Below are 23,682 nucleotides of genomic sequence, written 5' to 3'. Positions count from 1 at the left end.
GGGGTAGGAGTATGAACTCAGAATAAAACCCTTAAGAAATTGGAACAAATTCCACTAGCTGAAAATCGTACCCAAATTCCATATATATAATAACTCCATATTTTCAATCCATGCTTCATAAATCTCATATACATTTGCCATAAATTAACCTATGACAAAGTCAATTTACCGCTGGATAAGTTATCACTTACCCTGACACAAATCCCCATTTCAATTATCCGTTCCACGTCAGCATACATATATCATAATTGTCAAATATCTCTGTAAAATAACATTTACTGATAGACTTTCTTCAGATTCTATCACAACCATAGTTATTAAAAATCAAATTCACTTATTCTTCAATTTCTGCCACACATCTATCTCAACTTCCTCAGATTTTCTGACATTCAGATAATATTCTCAAAATGCAAAATAATGCTATCACTTGCTTAAGCGCTGACTGTAAAACTGATAGAAAAACTATTCAACTCACCACCATTGTGGGCTCACAACTCCTCCCAAAATTAACGGTACTCGAACTCGAGGGCCATAGCCTGTTGGCTCCTCAAAACACAAACTCGAGGGCCCTAGCCTGTTGGCTCCTCCGAACACAACTTGACTCTCTGCTGCCAAAATGAAGAGTGACTCTCTCCTACACTGTGGCAATGCAACCTGTAGCGTCGGGCGGGTCTTGGCATTCAAAGTATCCCTGACATTCGCCCTTGCCTGGAGGCGATTACGTAATACTACCTGTCTCCCTCTCTGAGTGGAGTCAATACATTTCCACTAAGCTACTTATTTTTTCCCTTTACAAGCACAATTATAGCAAACGCATTTTCTCTTGGCAACATCTTCCCGTCAAAAATATACATAAACAAATGAGAGAACTTTCTTTTTCAAATTTCTGATACTACATTATTTTTGATACTTATTTTCCAAATTTCAGAATATTGCTGTTGGAAAAAACTACTTGTGACAATGATCAAGAGATAAGATATTTTTCTATGATTTCTTTTAACCATAATTGAATAGGTATATAATGTGAAACATTGTTCAAAAAGCCCGGACCCGACAAAAGATTGTGATTCAGCGTGATTCCTGGTTGGCATTCTACATATAAGCAGGATGTGCGCAGTGTACTCAGTACATCCGAACGAAGAGTCGCTACAATGTTGCGCAATGTGATGTAGAATGTACACCTGTGTACCTTACGCTTCGTTTTTATTATCAAAGCTAGATCATTGATTTTGCAGTGTTGCTTTACATACTAGTCTATATAAAAATGTCTTGCATTGCCAATAAAAAGACTTGACCTGGGCTAATTCCTAACTTTTCCATGTATATAATACACACACACAGTCACAAACAAACACGCACAATTAGTTTAGGGATGCTCTAAAGTGCAGATTTTGGACATCCTTCCCCCGCTTGGTCACTTCGACGCCACCTCGCTGGTCATCACCTCCCCCAGTCATGAACATAAACCCACACCTTTGACTTTCAGTGGCGGATCCAGGGGAGGGGCGCACCGGGCGTCCCCCTCCCCTTTAATTTCCAAAGAGAAAAAATAATAATATAGCTTCAAACGGCAGTTTTCGGACAGTAAAATGTCAAACTTTTCAAGCTCGCTCGCTCCGCTCGCTCGCATTTAGTCGTAATGCCATTTTCCTGAAGTTGCTGCCAGTAATTGCCGGCACTTGCGCCTGGTGCGCCCCCCCCCCCTTAATTTCCCAGGCGAAAAAATATAGCTACAAACGGCAGTTTTGTGGACTGTAAAATGTCAAATTTTTCAAGCTCGCTCGCTTTTGATCTTTATTCCATTCTTCTGATGTTACTGCCAGTAATTGTCAGCAGTTGCGCCCGGTGCGCCCCCCCCCCCCCTTAATTTCAAAAGCGAAAAAATATAGCTATAAACGGCAGGTTTTTTTTACTGTAAAATTTCAAAATTTTCAAGCTCGCTCGCTCGCATTTAAATTCTCCTGATATTGCTGCCAGTAATTGTCAGCAGTTGCGCCCGGTGCGCCCCCTTAATTTCGAAAGCAAAAAAGCTATAGTTTCAAATGGCAGTTTTTGGACTGTAAGATGTCAAAATTTTCAAGCTCGCACGCTTTTGATCTTTATGCCATTCTTCTGATGTTACTGCCAGTAATTGTCAGCAGTTGGCCCCGGTGCGCCCCCCCCCCTTTAATTTCCAAAGCGAAAAAATATAGCTACAAACTGCAGTATTTTTTTACTGTAAAATGTCAAAATTTTCAAGCTCGCTCTCTTCGCTCGCTCGCATTGAATCGTAATGCAATTCACCTGATGTTGCTGCCAGTAATTGCCTGCAGTTGCGCCCGGTGCGCCCCCCCCCCTCCTTAATTTACAAAGCGAAAAAATATGGCTAAGAACAGCAGTTTTTGGACTGTAAAATGTAAAATTTTCAAGCTCGCTCTCTTCGCTCGCTCGCATTTAATCGTTATGCAGTTCACCTGATGTTGCTGCCAGTAATTGCCTGCAGTTGGGCCCGGTGCGCCCCCCACCCCCCCTCCTTAATTTCCAAAGCGAAAAAATATGGCTAAGAACGGCAGTTTTTGGACGGTAAAATGTAAAATTTTCAAGCTCGCTCGTTCCGCTCGCTCGAATGTAATCATTATGCTCACCTGATATTGCTGCTGCCAGTATTTGCCAGCAGTTCCGCCCGATGCGCCCCCCTTAAATTCTAAAGCGAAGAAATATAGCTTAGTTTTTTTTTTTTTAATGTAAAATGTCAAAATTTTCAAGCTCGCTCGCTCGCTCGCTCGCATTTAAATTGTTATGCAATTCTCCTGATGTTGCTGCCAGTAATTGCCGGCAGTTGCGCCCGGTGCGCCCCCCCCCCCCCTCCTTTACTTCCAAAGCGAAAAAATATGGCTCCAAATGGCAGTTTTGGGACTGTAAAATGTCAAAATTTTCAAGCTCGCTCTCTTCGCTCGCTCGCATTTACTGTTATGCCATTCACCTGATGTTGCTGCCAGTAATTGCCAGCAGTTGCGCCCGGTGCGCCCCCCCCCCCCCTTAATTTCCAAAGCAAAAAAAATATGGCTACTAAACGGCAATTTTGGGACTGTAAAATGTCCAAATTTTCAAGCTCGCTCGCTCGCTCGCATTTAATTGTTATGCAATTCTCCTGATGTTGCTGCCAGTAATTGCCAGCAGATGCGCCCAGTGCGCCCCCCTTAATTCACAAAGCAAAAAAATATGGCTACAAACGGCAGTTTCTGGACTGTAAAATGTCAAAATTTTCAAGCTCGCTCGCTCCGCTCGCTCGCCAGCAGATGTAGTCGTTATGCCATTCTCCTGATATCGCTGCCAGTAATTTGTCGTTTCACACCGTCATTCCATAATCCATTTATAGGGGGTACAACCCCTTTCCGGCACTTCCACCCCCCCCCCCCCTCCCCTTGCTCGCTCCCTCCCTCGCTACGCCGGTGCCCTTTCCCCGCTTGGTTTCCCTCAAAAAACAGTAAAAGTCTTGGGATTGAGAGCTTCCTATATTCCAAATGTCTGTCCAAAAAATCTCGTAAACATTTAGTGTCAAAACGCACCCCCCTTGAAAAAAAGCTGGTGACGCCCCTGATTCTTGTGCACCATTATCTATATAAGAAGACTTTGAAGGGCTTTGTGGGCCTCCAAAGAGCATGGCTTCCAGTTGTATATATTTTATCAGGCAATAATACAACCTGCCAAATTTGGAGATATTAGAACCTGTATTTCCAATAAGGAGATCAAAAGCTGAAAACTAGAACTCAATTTAGTCCCAAGGGAGCCATCCCTGGATCTGCCATAATAAAGAGGGAAAAAACCCACAATGTACACTCATTACTGAATTTACTCAGCATCTCTTGCTGTGTACATGGAGGGTTTTTACTGATTCTCTATTTGTGGGATCTGGGGTCCCCTGGAGGCCTCCGAGGGGGTATGGTGCACATCTGTATGAATAAACATTCCATCACTCTAGCATTTATACCAATCAAGCTTTGCAACAAACATGACCATACATTTTAAAGGGAATACATAGTTCTCATACGTCTGCAGAGCTGTCAATTCCCCCCCCCCCCCCACCAAAAATAAAAAATGTACACATACATGCATCAGAAATGTGTGAGTAATGCTGTAATAACATGATTTCAGTTCGCAAATGTGAAAATGGGAAATATCAAATGAAAAGTTTCAACAAAAGTACTACAGTCTCAGAGCATACCTGATCATGGTTGCTACGTAATATTTCTTATAAACGATTATCAATACAGTAGTCGACAAAAGTTGCATCCACTGACCTCCTGCACTAGTCTTGATCACATGCAGGTCTACCATGAACAAAAAATTAAACTTCAATCACCAAATGTACATAATCATATTACTAACTTTACTGCTCTATCACTTCTGGTTCTAGAGAAAAGTTTTAAAGATTCCTACATTTCAGGACTTCGGGGTCCCCTGGGGGCTTAGGGGGAGGGGGCATTGTTGTAGATATTAATACTGATGGGTTAATAGCATAGATATCACAATCCACATCACAGATATTGTAGATATTACAAAATCCATAGGTAACCCTGGGACCTTTCTGTATGCTTGCACGTGGCTATAATTCCTTCCCTTGTATGATTTCATACTGTCAACCTTGCTACGTCCAATCCACAGAGACTAAAGGGAGGAACCTTTATCGCAGAGTCAATTGATGGAGCAGGTTAATCTGTAGCCTTCTTCACAAAGAGAAAGAGCAGGAAAAATTTACATTTTACATTTACAAGTACACATTTATGAGTACACAGATACACCAGACGCAACAATACTCTTTCGATAGTTAACCCGTTCCTCCCACAATTCTGCAATACTCCAATACCCCCAAATAAAATTCTTTTTGCCCATCCACAGAGCCATCAAACAATGCAAGGTACGAATAGAGCGTGCACTGATGGCCTCACAAACTCTTTTGTTCTACACAAAAGAGGCACCAGAACGGGGTCAGCAAACATGAAAATCTACTGAGCTCAGTCTTGATAGTTATGTACATTTTCATACGATTTTTCTAGCAAAATAAGCGCACGCTATAATTGGAAAAAGGGCAATTAATACTGTGATACACAAATACACAAATAGAGATGAATTTAGGCCATGAATGCAGGTACTCTTGTCTACATTTTGGGAACCTGGTATACCAACTTCCCGTATATCAGTTGGCACCACAGGAACCTAGTATACCAGGTTCCCATAAGGAACGGGCTAAAGTACAAACCGACATAGTGTCACTCTTGCAAGAGAACTGAGGTCGCCATGGAAACGTCATTGTTTGATAGTTGCAGTGCCTGCATCACAGCTGCTCTGTTGAAACCCATGTCCACAAGTTGTTTGATCTGAAAGGGTATAAACATTGATAAGACTTTCTTTGAATAACTATTTGCCTCCTTTATGGAGCACATAGTGATATTCAAGTATAGAACATAACCCCTTTATGTATACTGTATATATATATAACAAGTGCATTTTCCATTAAAGATTTAATGTGGCTAATTGCTATTTTTACAAAACTTGTATTCAAGATTTATGGCTGAAAGGCAGCTAGAAGACCTACACCTTTGATAATGTCTCTGGCATGAGTGTCAGAAATTAATTCATTTTATATTACATCTGCATAGAGAGTTAAATGTACGTACCTTTTAACTTGTAAAATCTGTACAGCTTTATCCAAAGTATCCATAAAGTGTCATTTCTCGAAGAGCACCTGTAGAGCCCACTAATGTCAAAATCGACCACTAATGTCATAACCACTAATGTCATAACACATCGACAACAAATGTCATAACGATCACTAATGTCATAACATGTCGACGACAAATGTCATAATGACCACTAATGTCATGACACGTCGACGACAAATGTCAAAATTTCAATTTTTACTGCAAGTGTCATTACACGTCGACGACAAATGTCAAAATCGGATTAACCACAAATGTCCTAACACGTCGACCACAAATGTCAAAATTTCCAAATTTACTGCAAATGTCATAACGCGTCACAGGGGCGGATCCAGGAATTCCGTAAAGGGGAGGTGCCTTTACAAAATCAAAGGCTGGCGCGACCCCCCCCCCCCCCATTTTCTTCTTTTTATTTCTGTTGTTTTAACGAAATATAGAGAGGGGCACCAAAGGGGGATGCGCCCCCTCTCGAACCGCGATTGCGTCCACCACAAATGTCATAACATGTCGACCACAAATGTCAAAATTTCCAAATTTACTGCAAATGTCATAACGTGTCACAGAGGCGGATCCAGGAATTCCGAAAAGGGGAGGCGCCTTTACAAAATCAAAGGCTGGCGCAACCCCATCCCCTTTTTTCATTTTATTATTTTGTTTTTAAAAAATAGAGACAAGGAGGGGGTGCCGCGCCCCCCTCTAGATCCACGACTGCTTCAACCACAAGTTAATGTCAAAACCCATTGCTTGCATTACAGGGGCGGATCCAGGAATTCCGTAAAAGGGAGGCACCGTTACAAAATTAAAGGCTGCCACACCCCCCCCCATTTTTTTTCTTTTTATTTCTGTTGTTTTCACCAAAAAAAAAATAGAAGGGGGCACCAGAGAGAGATGCGCCCCCCTTTGATCCATGATTGCGTCAACCACAAATGTCAAAACCCATTGCTTGCATTACAGGGGCGGATCCAGGAATTCCGTAAAAGGGAGGCACCGTTACAAAATTAAAGGCTGCCACACCCCCCCCCATTTTTTTTCTTTTTATTTCTGTTGTTTTCACCAAAAAAAAAATAGAAGGGGGCACCAGAGAGAGATGCGCCCCCCTTTGATCCATGATTGCGTCAACCACAAATGTCAAAACTCATTGCTTGCATAACAGGGGTGGATCCAGGAATTCCGTGGAGAGGAGGCGCCTTTACAAAATTAAAGCTACCGTACCCCCATTTTTTCCCATTTTATTTCTGTTGTTTAAACAAAACCAAAAAAAAAATAAGAGAGGGGGCTACAGAGGGGGATGCGCCCCCTTCTTGATCCGTAATTACGTCAACCACAAATGTCAAAACTCATTGTTTGCATTACAGGGGCGGATCCAGGAATTCCGTAAAGTGGAGGCGCCTTTACAAAGTTAAAGGCTGCCGCACCCCCCCCCCCCCATTTTTTCTTTTTATTTCTGAAAGGGGGGCACCAGAGAGGGATGCGCCCCCTCTCAATCCATGATTGCATCAACCACAACGTCAAAACTCATTGCTTGTATTACAGGGGGATCCAGGAATTTAGTAAAGGGTGGGGGGGAGAACCTTTACAAAATTAAAGCCTGGCGCATCCCCCTTTTTTCTTTTTATATCTTTTGTTTTAACAAAAAATAGAGAGGGGGGCACCAGAGGGGAGTGCGCCCCCTATGGATTGAGAGAGGACGCATCCCCCTCTGGTGCCCCCCCCCCCTCTCTTTTTTGTTTGTTAAAACAGCATAAATAAAAAGATAAAAAATTGGGGGTGGGTGCGGCAGCTTTAATTTTGTAAAGACTCCTCCCCTTTACGGAATTCCTGAATCCACCCCTGTAAAGCAAGCAATGAGTTTTGACATTTGTGGTTGACGTAATTTCGGATCGAGAGGGGGGCGCATACCCTCTGGTGCCCCCTCTCTTATTTTGTTTTTTGTTTAAACAACAGAAATAAAATGAAAAAAAAAATGGGGGTGCGGTAGCTTTAATTTTGTAAAGGCCCCTCCCCTTCACGGAACTCCTGGATCCGCCCCTGTAATGTAAGTAATGAGTTTTGACATTTGTGGTTGACGCAATCATGGATCGAGAGGGGGGAAGCATCCCCCTCTGGTGCCCCCTCTCTATATTTTGTTAAAACAACAGAAATAAAAAGAAGAAAATGGGGAGGGGGTCGCGCCAGCCTTTTATTTTGTAAAGGCGCTTCCCCTTTACGGAATTCCTGGATCCGCCCCTGTGACGTGTTATGACATTTGCAGTAAATTTGGAAATTTTGACATTTGTGGTCGACGTCTTATAAGATTTGTGGTTAATCCAATTTTGACATTTGTCGTAGACGTGTTATGACATTTGCAGTAAAAATTGAAATTTTGACATTTGTCGTCGACGTGTTATGACATTTGTCGTCAAAGTGTTATGACATTAGTGGGTCATTATGACTTTTGTTGTCAACGTGTTATGACATTAGTGGTCGTTATGACATTTGTCGTCGATGTGTTATGACATTAGTGGTTATTATGACCTTTGTCATTGTGTTATGACATTAGTGCTTGCTTTGACATTAGTGGGCTCTACAGTACCTTTAGTCCCTTCCTGATTTATTCCAAAGAAACATGAGGCATTTTTCTCCATGATATATTCTTAAAACTGCTGTATAGGTAACAGTATGTAATACTTTAAAGGGTGTGTACAGTTCTGGTCGAGGTGAGGATTTAGCTTTTCACATTTTGCGAGATATTCAGAAATCACTCTATGAGATGTCAAAGAGCATGCAATGCTAAGGGGTATCAAAAGTTTATTTGATGAAAATCGGTTCTGAAATGGCCGAGATATCCAAAAACAAAGTGAAACAAAGAGATCCTCATAAAGTTGTGGCATGTAGTCTTTTATTATTATCACTTTTTTGGATATCTCAGCCATTTGAAAACTAATTTTCATCAAATAAACATTGAATCCTTCTTAAAATTACATGCTCTTTCATATTTCATAAGAGGTTCTCATTATCTCACTTACACGTAGGAATGTAAAAAACATGAATCCCCACCTCAACCAGTACTGAACAGCCCCTATAAGCAAGAGGGTATTTTGGTCACGCTCTACAGGGCCCCTCTTGGTACATCATTGTTTGTATCATTTGTATTATCGTTGGTGTATCATTGTTAGAATATATCTGCCCCACAGAACAATACTTCTCTGTTTCATCAGTACACTCCCACAAGATCACTCTGTTCTTGTAATACTGGCCTCCTCATAGTTCCCAAAACAAAAAACATGTTGGGTGACAGGTCTTTTGTTCACGCAGGATCCTCTCTCTGGAACAAGCTTCTTTTACACAATGACACTATCTCCTTAGTGGATTCTTCTAAGACAGCATTGAGAACACACCTATTACATTTAGTATGATTAGTCAAATTTCTGTATTTTTTCTTTCTTTCCCCTATTTCTTTCTCTCTTTTATGCAGTGTGAGAGATTTTATGCTGCGTGAGAAATATTTCAAGCCCCTTGAGGACTGAGACAGAGTGGTAAAGGGCATATTAATACCCATTATTTTATTATTATCATCACCACCCTATTGTACAAACTATGATGCATTCTCCCAACTGATGTTTCTTGCTAATTTTGATCAAAATCATGATACTAGTTTTCATTTAGAAGATAAAAGAGACCCAGTAGGTCTGGTGCTACATTTACCTTCTACACATTTTCTTAGACTATTTCCCAAGAAGAACATATCAAACTTGGGGGACTTAATGGGTCCTCCAGGGAGAATTGAGTCCATTTGTATATATTCTACCACAGTGGCAGACGTAACTGTCAAGTTTGTAGAAAAATCTAAAAATGTGTTTTCTAAAATAGGATTAATTTGTGAAAACTAGCCCTGACTGTGCTTCTGGCCACAACAAGACCACCCCTGGATTCTGGCATAAACAAATTTTGGAACATGTAAAAAAAATAAATAAAAAAAAAAAAGTTCCAGCATATCTCTGTGAATCTCTACAAATAAGATAATGAATACGAAAAACATCAAACATGGTAAAAAACTATTCTAGTATTAGCAAAGGATGTGAATGTATCTTAAACTCTTCAAATTTGTTGGCCATTAGTTGGCACAATAAGCTCTAGTGTGATGGTGCCTCCATTCGCTAGAAAGGATGATGACATAAAAGGCTCATGTAGCAATGTAATTTCATTACAATGCCATTAACATAACAAAGCTCATGTCATGTAGAATTTATGCATTCTTTCTTCTTTTGTTCTGCTTCCTTGAGCACCCAATCATGCATTCTTATGTGAAGCTGCTCTGAAATCATCCTTGTTTCATTGTGATTTGTGATGAATTCTGAAAGCATTCTTATTCCTCATCCCAGTCGCTATAAATTCTGAAAGTCCATACCCATTATAACCAATTATGTTCAAATGCAAAAGTCTGAAAATCATTCGGAGGTCTCATTTGGATGAGACTTTGAGATCCATTGATTGAAATACAGTGTATGTAGAAACAATTCAGCTACAGTAATTATCAATGCATGCATTATGAGTGTACTCCTGCATTAGTTTATTTATACACACCTCTCTACAAGAGCACATACAGATGTCAGTGGCAGATACAGAGGGGGGCGCACCGAGCGCGTGCCCCCTCTTTATTTTTTGTTAAAACAAGAAATAAAAAGAAAACAAATGGGGGGGGGCATGTGCACCCCCCTTTAATTTTGTTAAGGCGCCTCCCCTTTACAGAATTCCTGGATCCACTCCTGGATGTCAGTGTCAACTCTATAATAAGCTGCACAAACTTGCAAGTTATACAACTGCACGCCGAAATCACATGCGAGTTTGCACTATGATTACATCATTGTAGTACTTCATGAAAGGTTTCTTAGGTAAATTGGCATGTGCTGGTTGTCTTACTAAAGTTGGAGTTGGGCTAGCGTGACATGCTCAATTTTTGTGGATCAGTCAATGGCTCCTTTTTTGTAACATTTTGTTGTAAAAACTATGACAAACTTATCTTGGGTTTCAACATCTTTTCTTTCCCTCTTTTCCATCAGGGGGGTCTTCAATAATAAACATTTAATCATAAGGCAATTGTAAAGTGACAGTACAGACACATTCAAATAAATGGACACAACACTAATTTTGATATGCATAAGATCCAGGTCTACTGTTCCCACACTCCATAAACCACACCTTATGAAACAAATGTCAAATATTAATTGTCACTGCAATCAGTTAACTGCCAGAGCTGCAAAGAGAGGAGAATATCTGCATAACTTACCTGTACAAAAAGATTTCACACAGAATTAGAATACAGTGTATTTGCATATAGACTATAAAGCATGCCTCACCCTGTCTTCTGGCACACTGGTCTGTGCCTCACCAACATTGTCGTTGCTAGTACTGGGTGTATCAGAGGAATCCTGGGGAGGAGGTTGAGGGGATGTGGATGATACCTCAGGTAAATAGGTTGACATTGAGTTGGTTCCTGGTGAAGAGGTTGTCTCTGCAAAAAAAAAAAAAAAAAAAAAAAAAAAGCAGCAAGTAAGCAAGCTATGAATTCCACATACTTTTACAACATACTTGCAAATGTCACCTGCACATCTTCAGGCAAACTTATACTACATCATCTACAATATTATTACAATTGTACAGTCGATAAAAAAAAATATATATATATAAATAAATAAATAAATAAAATAAAAATCAGTAGCGCAGGATTTCTGTGTTGGAAAGTGTTAAGTTCCAGGGTATGTCTACCAATAGTATTTACAAAACATCAAAGAGAAGCAAAGAAAAAAGATGGTGAGACGATGACACCCACCTTAACAATCAGAAGGGGGTTAGAAGATAAGCTTTCTTTCTCATTTAACCCTTTCTGAGCCAGGGACTTTTTGGACAGTGTGTTGTTATTGTGATGAGGTTTTCTGTGCCAATCACTGCTCACAGCACACGGAGGGTTAGTCAGGGCTCTCGTTTAAGCAGTATCTGATATTGACCTGTCCCAAGCAACCTACACATAACTCGGTGTGTAGGCATGTCACCATAAACCATGTGAAAACATCACTCAACTTGATGCAACAGGTACACATACGTGTAATGCTCTACAACACCAACAGATCTATAGACAAAATGGCAAAGAAAAAAGAAATGAAGCGGCAGTCTCATAGTTTGGGTAAATGCATTAATTCAACAAAACTTTTTTTTCTTCCATTTGTTATCCAAAGTACCCCTAAAATTCTTCAGATTCAAATACATATAGTGTATCACATCAAGTAACTGACAATGACTCTGCCAATGCCGAGAAATGTAGGCAACATTTTTCATCCAACCATTTCAAGTGAACAACACATTGTACACTATGATACTTGAAGTGACAAGAACACTTTTTTTTCTTATTCTGTTCATAATCATTCCTCTTCCTCTGCCTGTCTCACACATCCATACTTCCCAATACAGACAAACACATACACACACATATCATACTTGATGATTCATATCACTTCCCCAACTGATCCTTTGATAGTACACTGTAGCCTGGATATGCCAGCTTCAAAAGCCCTCTCCCTCAACATTTTTCGTGATAATTTTTTAAAGTGGATATTTTTTCGCTAAAACTTCATGGCTTCTTTGTTCACATCTTGCGCACATTTTGAGACCCTATTTGCAAAATTCAGGGGTAGGCTTGCCAAGATAAAGCACATCTTCCTGACTAATGTCACTGAAAATGGCCGTTTCTGGACGTTTGCGTGTATAATGTATGGCTTTTGTAAGAAGTGTAAGATGAATGTTTTTCCCTGGTTTTTCTCAGAAAGCATCCTTTTTGGTTATCATCAAGGTAAAGGTAAAGAGAAACAGTGAAAAACAAAAATAAAAAACAAAGAAATACATAACAAATCAAAAACAAAAAATACACAATTAAAAAAACAATTAAATATTTACGAAATTCATCTTGATACCACTAATTTTGATTTGTTAACGATACTACAAAAAAAGTATTAAGACAAAAAAATCGCTCATTTGAAGCTTTATCTAGGGATTAAGAGCTTAAAAATCTGACACTAAAAAAATCATGCATTAATTAGCATAATCGAGAAAATGATAATGTTTTTGGTAAAATTTATGATTCATTCCTGGAGATTACGTGATGGGCAATGTTCACGCTGATTTTCACCACAACTATGTGATCGACAGCCGAGATCTTGGAGGTACACAGAAAAAAAAAATGGAAATTTCAAGATTTTGTGAATAAATCACACTGTATCCAAAGTTCAGGATCAAACACCGTTGAAATAACCTTCACGAAAAACAAATTTAACCCATTCCTTTGAACAGAAAACTGGTATACCAGGTTCCCGTGGCATCAACTGATCTATGGGAACCTGGTAGACAATATACCAGGTTCCAAAATGTACACAAGAGAGCCTACATTTATGGTTTTAATTCATGTTTATTTGCATTTTTCTGCCCAGAAAAAATGGCTCTGATAAAAAGATTTGAGTTTCTTCCATCAATATCTGTTTTCTTTCTGTACCAAAAATGCATGTATTGCAGTATTATTTGCCATTCCGTTTTTCTAAAGTAGTGTGCACTTGCTTCACAATAAGACTCCGGCATCCAGCCCAGTATTTCTCTGGTAGGCTGTTGTGGAAACAAAATTTCTAAAATTCTCTGCAAATTCTATTCAGAATGAAAAAGAAAAAAAAAAATCTGTTGAAGGTTGGTCATACAATGTAAATGAGACCAATCATATCAAAAGCAGCCACAAGTCAAATTCTTCGAATTTTCTGTTAAAAAGATAGTTAGAACAGTTTCTAGGCTTTAATTTGATGCATAATCCATTAAAAGAAGTGCTTTACATCCAGAGATATTTCAAATCAAATGTGGTGAACCTGGGAATTTTGTGACAACAAAATACAGAGAAATTTGCAGAACTTATGAAATAGCCATGCAAAGCCCTTGCTCAAGCTGTGCAGCAGAAATTGACAAGTGAAAAAGATGAATACTTGTATTTCACACTTCTCTCTTCTGCTAGACACATTGAAATTTGAGCTAGTGGTAGATAAAATCCTACTGTTTCCAATCCGCAAAAAATCAAAATTTTGATTTTTTTATCGGTACCTCAACTAAAACCTGATTTTTTTTTCTCGGTTGTGGTGCCGGCAACTTGTGGCTGCTTTAGATGTGACGGGTCACATATGTAAGATTTAAGGCACTAACCTCCATCTTGAGTTCTGGTAGGCACACCATCCAACACTCTGGGCACTGCACCTTCTGCCATTGGTCTCATCCTTGGGAAAGTCTAAAAGCAGAACACAAGCAAAGGAGGGATGTCAATGACATAAAGGATTATCACTTTGGGTATTAAATCTTTAATGATGCATTGTTTGCCCAGTTCCATTTGGAAAGCACGTTTTGTTTGCCAATCAACACACACATTCAGTTCTTAAACTACATGTAACTGTCCTGAAATAACCTTGTTTGCTTTGAAGTCACCTTGATGAACAAAAAGTTGTAGGGATGTGGCAACAAATTGATATTTGAATTCACATCAATGTCAAAATTTAAACTGCATACCAATAATGCATGGGGAATGCATGCATTTCACACAATAAGAAATAACACAACACTGAAACATAAACAAAAAAAAAAAGGTTTTGGTGCAGTTGAGGTGTATCATCCCGATCTGGGTATGTAATAATTTGTTTCCTAGTCAAGAATAACAAAGCTTGTTATAAATCATTGTTATCACTGTTGATGGTATTGATACAGACTGAAGAAAAACTAGAAATGTTGCTGTGGCAACTGGTATGCTCTGCCATAATGCATGGTTCTCCTAATAGTACAATGTCTTGGCAATGTGTGATGATAGTTTCGCATATAGGCAAAATTTTAAAATGACAGACTCGTCACAAATGTGTTGAATGTTCACTTTCCTTGAACTAGGTATAATTGGATGAATGGCTATATTGTTTAAAGGGAATAACACTGTTGTTACTCCATCTCTTGAACCTCCCTGGTATAACTAATTTACAGTTGTTCAAATGTACAAGTATGAAAATCATCTGGAGGTCTCCTTTAACCCTAACCAGGCCGGGCTTTTTTGCCTGTTCTGTTGCTGGGGGAGGGTTGATTAAACCCCCCCCCCCCCCCCCCCCCGAGATCTTGGCCGTCGATCGCACAGTAGCCCTGGTACCTCTCGCGTAATCTACCATACTATAAAAGAAAAAATGGAATTTTTCATTTTTTATATTTTACATTAATCAATATGTGTGAAATCATAAATTTTGCTCTAATTCAGAAAATAAAGCTAATGGCATCCTAATTTTTGGTGACATTATGCCTTGTAGCATTCCAAACAATTAACTTGAAAAAAAATCTGGTATAAAAATTAATGTCTTATGTATTCTATTGTTTATGAATTTCCTATGCATTTCTATGTTTTTTAACATTTTGTTTTCTTTGTGTTTTCTACAAAATTTATTACAGAGCCTATTCTAAGCATAATTATGCTAAAATTAGTTGATTTCAGCCATGGAAAGTGAAAATAATCATATCTTTTTGAATAAGGTAAAAAAAACTCTATTTGCATTATACTTTGTACACAAAATCACGTTTTTGAGCCATTTTGTGTCTGACAAGCACGTACAAAAGGTCGTGCAGCATCGTAATGGTATGTCCGATTTTCGCAAAAATGGTGTCATAAGATGTGCTAGACTTGAAAGTAAAAAGTCAGCGAGTGGCGTGGTCAAAAAAATTTGCGCAGCAGAATGGTAGCGGAAAATGTCGATGGGGGATTGATTCAACCCCCCCAGCCCTTTTAAAGTGAACACTCAACACATTTGTGACACATATGTCTTTTCAATTTCTTGCCAATTATGTGAAACTGTCATCACACATTGTCAAGACATACTAAAGACCTACTGGGAGAACCATTAATTACCAGTCACTGTAGTGTCATTTTCAGTTTTGTTATGTTTTCATTTTGTTTGTATTGTTTTTTGTTTTGTGTTTTTTCATTTCAGGGTTATGCACAGATTCTATCACCTGTCTAACAGGTCGCCTGAAAGCATTTTGCCGCTGCAAGTGCCTATAGCGTTGTGCCTGGGCAAGGAGCATCCGCTGCTCAAGGTATTCCACACGCTGCTGCCTCTGGATCTCCAGCGTGGCACCCATAGGCACAGTACCCTCGCTAGGTGGTCGGGAAGAAAGCAGCCATCCCAGGGTCCTTCGACACACCGATGACATAAAGCTGGGGAAGCGTGCCCATGACTGGACGAAGAGAAAGTTTGCACGACAGAGGGTACCAGCCAAAATTCCATAGGCGACAGCCATTGGGCTTGTGTGTGTCAGAGTTGTCAACTTAAGAAAATAAAAATAAAAATTGAACACTTGTTTTTATAAACTGAATACAAATCAAATTGATGTCAATGTACTTTCATTTCTGGAATCCACATTACTACTTGGATATTCTACATACTTGTATCATACAATTGTAGTAAGAATCAAAAGTCAACAGCAAAGAAATGTGCTCTTAAACTACTGAAACTAGAAATGTTGCTATGGCGACAGGGCATACCTCCTCCATGATGCATGCTTCTCTTACTTTGTCTATGGTACATCTTGACAATGTGTGATGACAGTTTCACAGATACAAATTAAAATGACATGTTTGACACAAAAATGTTGACTGTTCACTGTCCTTGAACTAGGTTTAATTGGATCAATGGCTATATTGTCTGTTATTTAAAGAGATTAGGTATTTGGGGATTTGAGGATTTTTAATGGACCTTTACCCTTTTCATAAGCTTAAAAAGAATTGCGTAATTTCAAAGGCATAGAGAAAGAGTGTAATTTCAATATAAAATAGTAAAATTTAAGCATTTTAACCTGACTTTTGACCTCATGACCCTAAAATTCCCAAGAGAATCACTGTCAGGCAGTACATGCATAAATATGTACATGTAGTTCAATTTCATAATGATGATACCTTGAGCCACTTCCGAGATATGGACGAAAAAGGATCTTTGACTTTTGACCTTTGACCTTTTGGCCAAAAAAAAGAACCTTTCACAGAGAATCTCTATTGGGTAATACATGTATACACTAAAATTCAAGAAAATTCCTTCACGCATTGCATAGATATGGGGGAAATAGTGAAAGTTTGAGTGAACCTTGTCCTCTGACCCTTGACCTTTGACTCCATAATTCCCAGGATAATTACTGTCAGTCAGTACATGCATATGTCCTAAGTTCCATTAATATACATTGAACAATTTCCGAGATATGGACAAAAACAGTGAAATTTTAACACTTGACCTTCGACCTTTGACCTTTGACCTCATGGCCTAAAATTTTCTCAAGAGAATCTTTATTAGGTTATATCAGTAAACACTAAGTTTAAAGAAAATATCTTCCGGCACTATATAAACATGGGGGAAATAGTGAAATTTTGAGCATTTGACCTTGAGCATGTGCACTCAAGGTTGATAGGCACAACTTTGTCCACTCATACATGCCAAGTTTCATTAGGATACCTTAATTGTTTTTGTGTTTTGTTTTTTTTTTTTGCTTTTTGCTATCCACAAAATTGATTACGGAGGGAAGGATGGATGGAAGGACAGATGGACAACCCGAAAACATAATGCCTCCAGCTCCACTTCGTGGCAGAGGCTTAAAAATGAGAGAGAGAGAGAGAGAGAGATAAAACAAGAAATAATGATTATTTGGATGACTCACATGACAATGACTTAAAAGACTTAAAAGATAGAAGTAACTTACTAAAAAGAAGGAGAAGAAGAAGGGTTAAACAATGTCATAACCATCATATCTGGTCACAATGTCATGGAAACAAAAGGTGACCTCAACTGGGCTAGCCAGAAAGCCTTCTATTCCATGTTATCAGATGGTATTGTGATGCTGGGAGTACTCACATAGATGCCCAGGACATACGAGAACCACTTCCCAGCCACTGCCTCTGCCACTAAGTTGTTCTGTGTTGCAATATTAGGAATATCCATGAAGTATGGTACAAAGAGGGCAAACACCAGACTTTGCCTGTAAGAAAAAAAGAAAGACAAAATGTACAAGGTCTGCCTTGCGATGCTTGCAGATATACAATGATCTGTTATAGTACGCTTGTTAAAGATGGTTAACACTGCATTTTTTTTAGTACAAATGTCCCACTTGGCACAGATGTTCCCTGGAGCAATTTCAAAATTTCATCCAGAGAGATACTCCAGTATCTATACAAATAAGCCTTAATTTGAATCATTTATGCAAAGTAATTTATAAAAATATCTAAAAACACTTACACATGCATTCTAAAGAAATGACTTATAGAATATGTAGAAGCAATTCCTAAAACATTCAACGTTATATCTATGCAAATAAAATGAAAATATGCATAATTATCCAGGTTAGTGTGTAAAATTTTGCATTTTTGAAAGAATTTCTATAATATTCTATTTTTAAAGCACTGCATTTTGTAGTTCCTTCTTGGGGTGCATGTTCCTTCGGTCAAAAGAAAAAGATCCATACAAAGAAACAAACTTTCTCAATGCAAATAACATGTAATTTGCATGTTATACATAATGACACCTATACAAAGATAATCAGGAAAAAAAGAGATAAATGTCTTAATCACTTTAAATTTAATATCCAAAAAAGCCAAAAATGTAATATTTAGACGATTCCAGTAATAACACAACATTCTAGCAACAACACTATTCAGATGTTTAAAATTGTCCTATAGTATTTTCATCAATTAGATATTCTATGCACAAATCATGTAAGTAAGTGTACAAGAAGTGAAATTTCAAAACATATTTTCCTTTAAAATCATCTTAATATCAATTTTTCCTCATAATTGCACAAATGCTTTGAAGGTTGAGAAATATAGCAATTGACGATGACACTCTTGATCAATGCATATAAGTTTGTTGTATGCCATTAAATAAAGTAAATGAGGCCCTAATATTAAGCTCAGCTTCCTAGCGATCCTCCTGGCACTTTGATTTTTGTTTTTCCTGTTATCATACAGTTGTATCTCTGTTCTCTGTCACAATGATTTCATTGATTATTTGTACCATGCAGAAACAATATTTGTGACCCACTACAACAAAAGGATCCTAAAGTCGCTGACGGCTAAGCCGAGAAAATCAAGTTTGAAGTCACATCATAAAAATTGGTCAAAACAATTGGATTTTTATTTTCGGCATAATTTTGTAGTCAAATGTTTTGTCTATCATCTGCCGAAATTTCGAAGCTAAATGATCAAAGGAAAGGCAGGAAATCAGCATTTTTCTGGGCCATGATTTTCCGACTTTCCGCGTAACAGAAATGTGTCCGAAGATTTGGATTTAGCGCCGCAGCTAGACTCCGCCCCTAGCAACGAGGGAGTGATCTTATTGGTCAGTGCGTGGCATCCTGATTACTTATTGGTCGTGCCTAGACTGCTGGCGCTGAGCTTGAATGAACATCGGGGAGGTCACTAGGAGCATGCCTTCTATTGTCAAGCGGTGAAAACTGTCTCGCCTCCCTTTAATCATGATAGCGTCAGAAAGAAAACTTTGAAGGCATTTTTCTCGAAATTCTGATTTCCTCAACCCCTTGACATGTGGTAATAAAATCATGGATATCTCCGCAACAAAGTACTCTTATGAGTTGTGCTATATATGAAATTAAAGGAGAAGAGTAAGGGAATAATGTCATGCCATTTTCAGAAAATTGTCCTCCCCCGATTTTCAGATCCTTTTGTTGTAGCGGGTCACATCTTTTAATGAAATGAAAACATGTGTATAACAGTGCACTGGAATCAGCTTTAATCTATGCAGTTGAGAAAAATTGTTTACAGAGTGAACTTTCTTGCTTGCAAACGATACAAAATTGAGGTCATGATCTAACAATCATTACAAATAAACAAGCCTTAGGGGAAAGTGAAAGCATTTTGGAAAGCCCTTAAATCTGGGCTATTTGAGACCAGGTTTTTATGGGGAGTGTCAATTATAACCCCCCCCCCCCCTTTCCCTTCAGATCTCAGCCCCTGATTTTGCTTGAACATACAGCCAGATGTTAACTACAAGAAAATATGAATAAAGATAATGATTTTCAGTTTTTAGTTAATCATTTATGCAAATTTATGCAAGAAATCATATTTTACACCTGTCACTCCATTAAAAAGGCTGAAGGATTATCATTTTTTGTGTCAGAATTTCTCAAGACACATCAAACAATTTTCTTGCAAAAAAAGCACAATCAAAATCTTTGCGCGTTGCAAAATCATCGCGTGCAATCTCAAGGGAGAGGGGTCAATTTCTTGAAGTGCTTGAACTGTGACAAAAATGTCAAAATTTACGTTTTCCTTTATTTGAACAATATATCACTATGCAAATTAGGTAGTAATGATTATTTTCTCCTGGTGTTTCTTACAATGTTTCATCAGAGTTGCATATTTGTCTGAGATGAAATATTTAACCCTATTTTAACTGGGCTATTTGAGACCAAGTTTTTACTGGGGGTGGTTCAATTTGACCCCCCCTTCAGATCTCGGCCACCGTTCGCACGATCGCCGCAAAATTTTGCCTGGACATAGAGCCGGATGTCAACTACAAGATTACATGGTCATACAATAGAAAAATGTTGATTTTATATTTTTTAATAAATCAATTATGCAAATTTATGCATGAAATCATAATTTCATCTATAACTCCATCAAAAAGAATGAAGGATTGCTAAATTTTTGTGTCAGAGTTCCTCAAGACACATCAAATATTTTATTGTAAAAAAATAACGCAATCAAAATCAGTTTCTTTTGCTTTTTATTGTTTTGTTAATTTCTTATGTATTTTACTGTTTTTTCGACCTATTGTTTTCTTTTGGGTTTTTTTGCCAAAATTTGTTGCAGGCACTTTTCAAGCTTATCTAGATTAGAATTGATTAATTTCAATGTTCAAAAGTTGAAATAATCTAATTTACATCAATTAAACAAAAAAAACACAATTTGCATTGGATTTGCACACGAAATCATGAATTTGAGCTGTTTTCGGGTTGACATGCATATAGTATATGTAAAACATTGCGTAACTTCAGAACGGTGTGCCCAGACGTTGCAAATTTGGTCTCAAAATATGTGGGAGACTTCAATGAAAAAAGTCATGAAACGATGCGGCAAAATATTTGCGCGTTGCGGAATCGTGGCACGAAATATCGAGGGGGGGTCAATTTGACCCCTCCCCCCTAGTTAAAATAGGGTTAAGGGTTTTTCTCATTTTACAAATTAATTACATATGTGGAATGCAAATAAGCAATTATTTGCATAGGTACAGATTGTTTCTTTGGATTAAAAAAAAAAGAAATCCATTTGCCCTAAGGATCATGTGTGCCACACAGGACATTTGTACTACAAAATGCAGCCTACTATTAGGTAAAGAGGCAAACTGTGCAAGTCTGCTTTAAATATAAATGATTACATAATGAGGACTCTCCTAATGATTTCATACACCTGGTTCAACACAACATATCCTATCACTAACTTTCAAAAGGAAAAGAGAGAAGTAGAAGATTCTACAAGTCCTTTCCAATATACTGTAATACAATTTGTACAGAAGCTACCTTGTACAGCAATTGATTGCATCATAGCAGTTGCTTTCATCTTTCTTGGCAATGTACATATTAAACATGAATACTTTTAATTAAAATATATCTGTATCAGGGGCAGATCCAGGAATTCCATAAGGGGAAGCGCTTTTAAAAAATTAAAGGGGGCACATGCACTCCCTCCCCATTTTGTTTCTTTTTATTCTTTTTGTTTTAACCAAAAATAAAGAGGGGGCGAGTGTCTGGTGCACCCTCAAATTGTCAAACTAAAAAAGATCAAAGATTTTTTCTTCTTTCTTTCATTCCTTTTTTTTTTTGGGGGGGGGGGGGGGGTAGGGGAGTGTCCCTGGTCACGAACTCACGGTCCAGAGAGAGTACGGGGAAGCCAAGTGTACTCCATGTGATGGCTCACAAAGACTGCAGCTACTTCTATTCCGATGCACAGCAGCAAGTTTGCCAAGATGAAAGACTAGTATAAATCAAGCAAAGTTGTGATAGAGCATTACCTGATGTGAGTGGAAAGAGAGAGTGGTAAGCCAAAGAAGCATGGATCCAAATTTGGTACTAACTTTGAAGTGACTGGTGAAGAGGTAAGAAAGGACAGGAAAATATTTTAAAAAACAAACAAACAAAAAACAGTGAATATCAGAGGTTGGAAGCCCTAATCTGCAAATATCCCAGCTTTAAAGGGACTGTACAGTACTGGTTGAGGTGAGGATTCAGCTTGTAACATTTTGTGAAACATTCAGAAACCACTCTATGAAATGTCAAAGCGCATACAATTCTATTAAGGGGAATCAAATATTCATTTGATAAAATCAGTTTTGAAATGACTGAGATTTCTAAACACAAGGTAAAACAAAGAGATCCTAAATAAAGGTGTGGCCTGTCAATTTTATAAGGATCGCTTTTTTGGATATATCAACCATTTCAAGGGCAATTTTCATCAAATAAACGTTGAATCTTTCTTAAAATTAAATGCTCTTTCATATTTCATCAGACGTTTCTCATTATCTCACCATAAAAATGTTATATACCTGAAAGTAACATGCATTTCATGTTGTGGAAATGCTATATATTTTCTTTCATTGTACTTATTGTAAGGAACCTTGCAATCTATAAATAAATTCACATATTAATGATATCTGCTTTTCAGCCAAATCACTATTCTTAACAGTTTTCTCAGCACCATCTTTTTAAAAACTTTATCAGGATGATGGGTCACAGCTGAAAGTGTAGTTGAAGGAATAGTTGATGGTAATCATCATCCATTGCTGTAATGAAACATTATAAACTTTTTAAGAACTTTTTTTTTCTACTATGTCAGGCCAGATGTGCAAAAGATGCTCTAGAATAAGGTGACTTGTTGGGCCATCAGTATCAGCCTTATTACTTGTTGAAATACAAGCTGAGATCAGTGTAACCTCCTCCCAACAAAGCATTTACCAACATTCCAGGGAAATCCAGGGGTTAAATCAAAAGGAAGTGCTTGTTGAAAGTGTGGGCAGACTACTTTTAGAGCTTCAGGTTATAATTGGGTCAAGGGCAATGGACCTTGAACCAGCCTGACTCCAGGGATCATAGCTGACCTTGACCTCCATAGAGAATCACATTCTGTCACCCTTGAAGCAAGTCACATGCTTGGGATGGTATTCAACAAACATGCTGATAGGCTAGGGTAATATCAAGAGTACATGAACGCATTTATTAGGTCATGACTATATACAATGTAAATGTCAAATATGATGTGGAGGAATGTTCATATTCTTCAGTGTACACGGATTTGGCTTTTTAAAATCTGCTGTGGAAGGAAATGTTATGTACATATAATTAGGGAACAAAATAGTTACAGATGATCATTACCAAAGAGGTAGAGACATCTCAGAACTTTTTATACACCACAGTATTACCTCCCCCCCCCCCCCCCCCCCCACAGTCTATCAACAACAATACATCTCCATTAGTTCATCACGGAAAACAATTTGAGTACCATTAATTGTTTTAATGATTACTTTTTGTTGATTGATGCCTTCTGAAACATGGAAAGCATTATCCACTATAAAGACTCCCTAACCCAATTTCTTTCCACTTGGCTTTCCTGCTTGTTTCTTAGTCCAATCAGCATCACCAAGGCCCTTCTTCAATGATAATTCCAGAGGAGGGAACAATTCCTGCTTTGGGATGCTTTCACACTGGTCTCAGAGCCTATCAGAAAACACTAACTATGAGGAGTGTCTCCTCCACTTTCTGCATTTGAACACTTGGAGAGTCTCCCTTGTGCCTGTAATACATGTTGCAGTTACAAATATTGTAGGAATAAATGTGACAGAAGAGAAGTGTGTTGCTTAAACAAAATCATCTACGTCGTGTACGCACACAATAATGGTGAAGGGCAATGAAC

At 38.3% G+C, this 23,682-nt stretch overlaps 1 protein-coding gene across 1 annotated transcript; it reads right to left on the bottom strand.

Moving 5' to 3' along the window:
• Window positions 1–3,892: 3,892 nt before the first annotated feature.
• On the bottom strand, window positions 3,893–21,727 carry LOC139734468 (ubiquitin-associated domain-containing protein 2-like). The gene is made up of 6 exons (XM_071645252.1): window positions 21,644–21,727; window positions 17,618–17,741; window positions 15,732–16,046; window positions 13,905–13,986; window positions 11,036–11,190; window positions 3,893–5,357 (listed from the first exon to the last, which is right to left on the bottom strand). The coding sequence occupies exons 1-6, from the start codon at window positions 21,679–21,681 to the stop codon at window positions 5,250–5,252; spliced, it is 822 nt and encodes a 273-aa protein (XP_071501353.1). The 5' UTR covers window positions 21,682–21,727; the 3' UTR covers window positions 3,893–5,249.
• Between the last annotated feature and the right edge of the window lie 1,955 nt (window positions 21,728–23,682).

Source organism: Diadema antillarum, unplaced genomic scaffold (genome assembly GCF_040938485.1).
Source record: "Diadema antillarum isolate AM-2024a unplaced genomic scaffold, OU_Dant_1.0 seq00000527_RagTag, whole genome shotgun sequence".
Taxonomy (NCBI): Eukaryota; Metazoa; Echinodermata; class Echinoidea; order Diadematoida; family Diadematidae; genus Diadema; species Diadema antillarum.
The sequence above is the reverse complement of the archived record's forward strand: the minus strand, read 5'-3'. Positions and strand labels throughout refer to the sequence as shown.

Bases quoted from the DNA above. Each gene is read 5' to 3' on its own strand.
- LOC139734468 (XM_071645252.1), bottom strand. From the start codon at position 21,681: ATGGAGTACACTTGGCTTCCCCGTACTCTCTCTGGACC. The intron at 17,742-21,643 runs GTGAGTTCGTGA...TTTTTCTTACAG, and splicing joins CCCCGTACTCTCTCTGGACC to GCAAAGTCTGGTGTTTGCCC. The intron at 16,047-17,617 runs GTGAGTACTCCC...TATTTTCTTAAG, and splicing joins CGTATGTCCTGGGCATCTAT to TTGACAACTCTGACACACAC.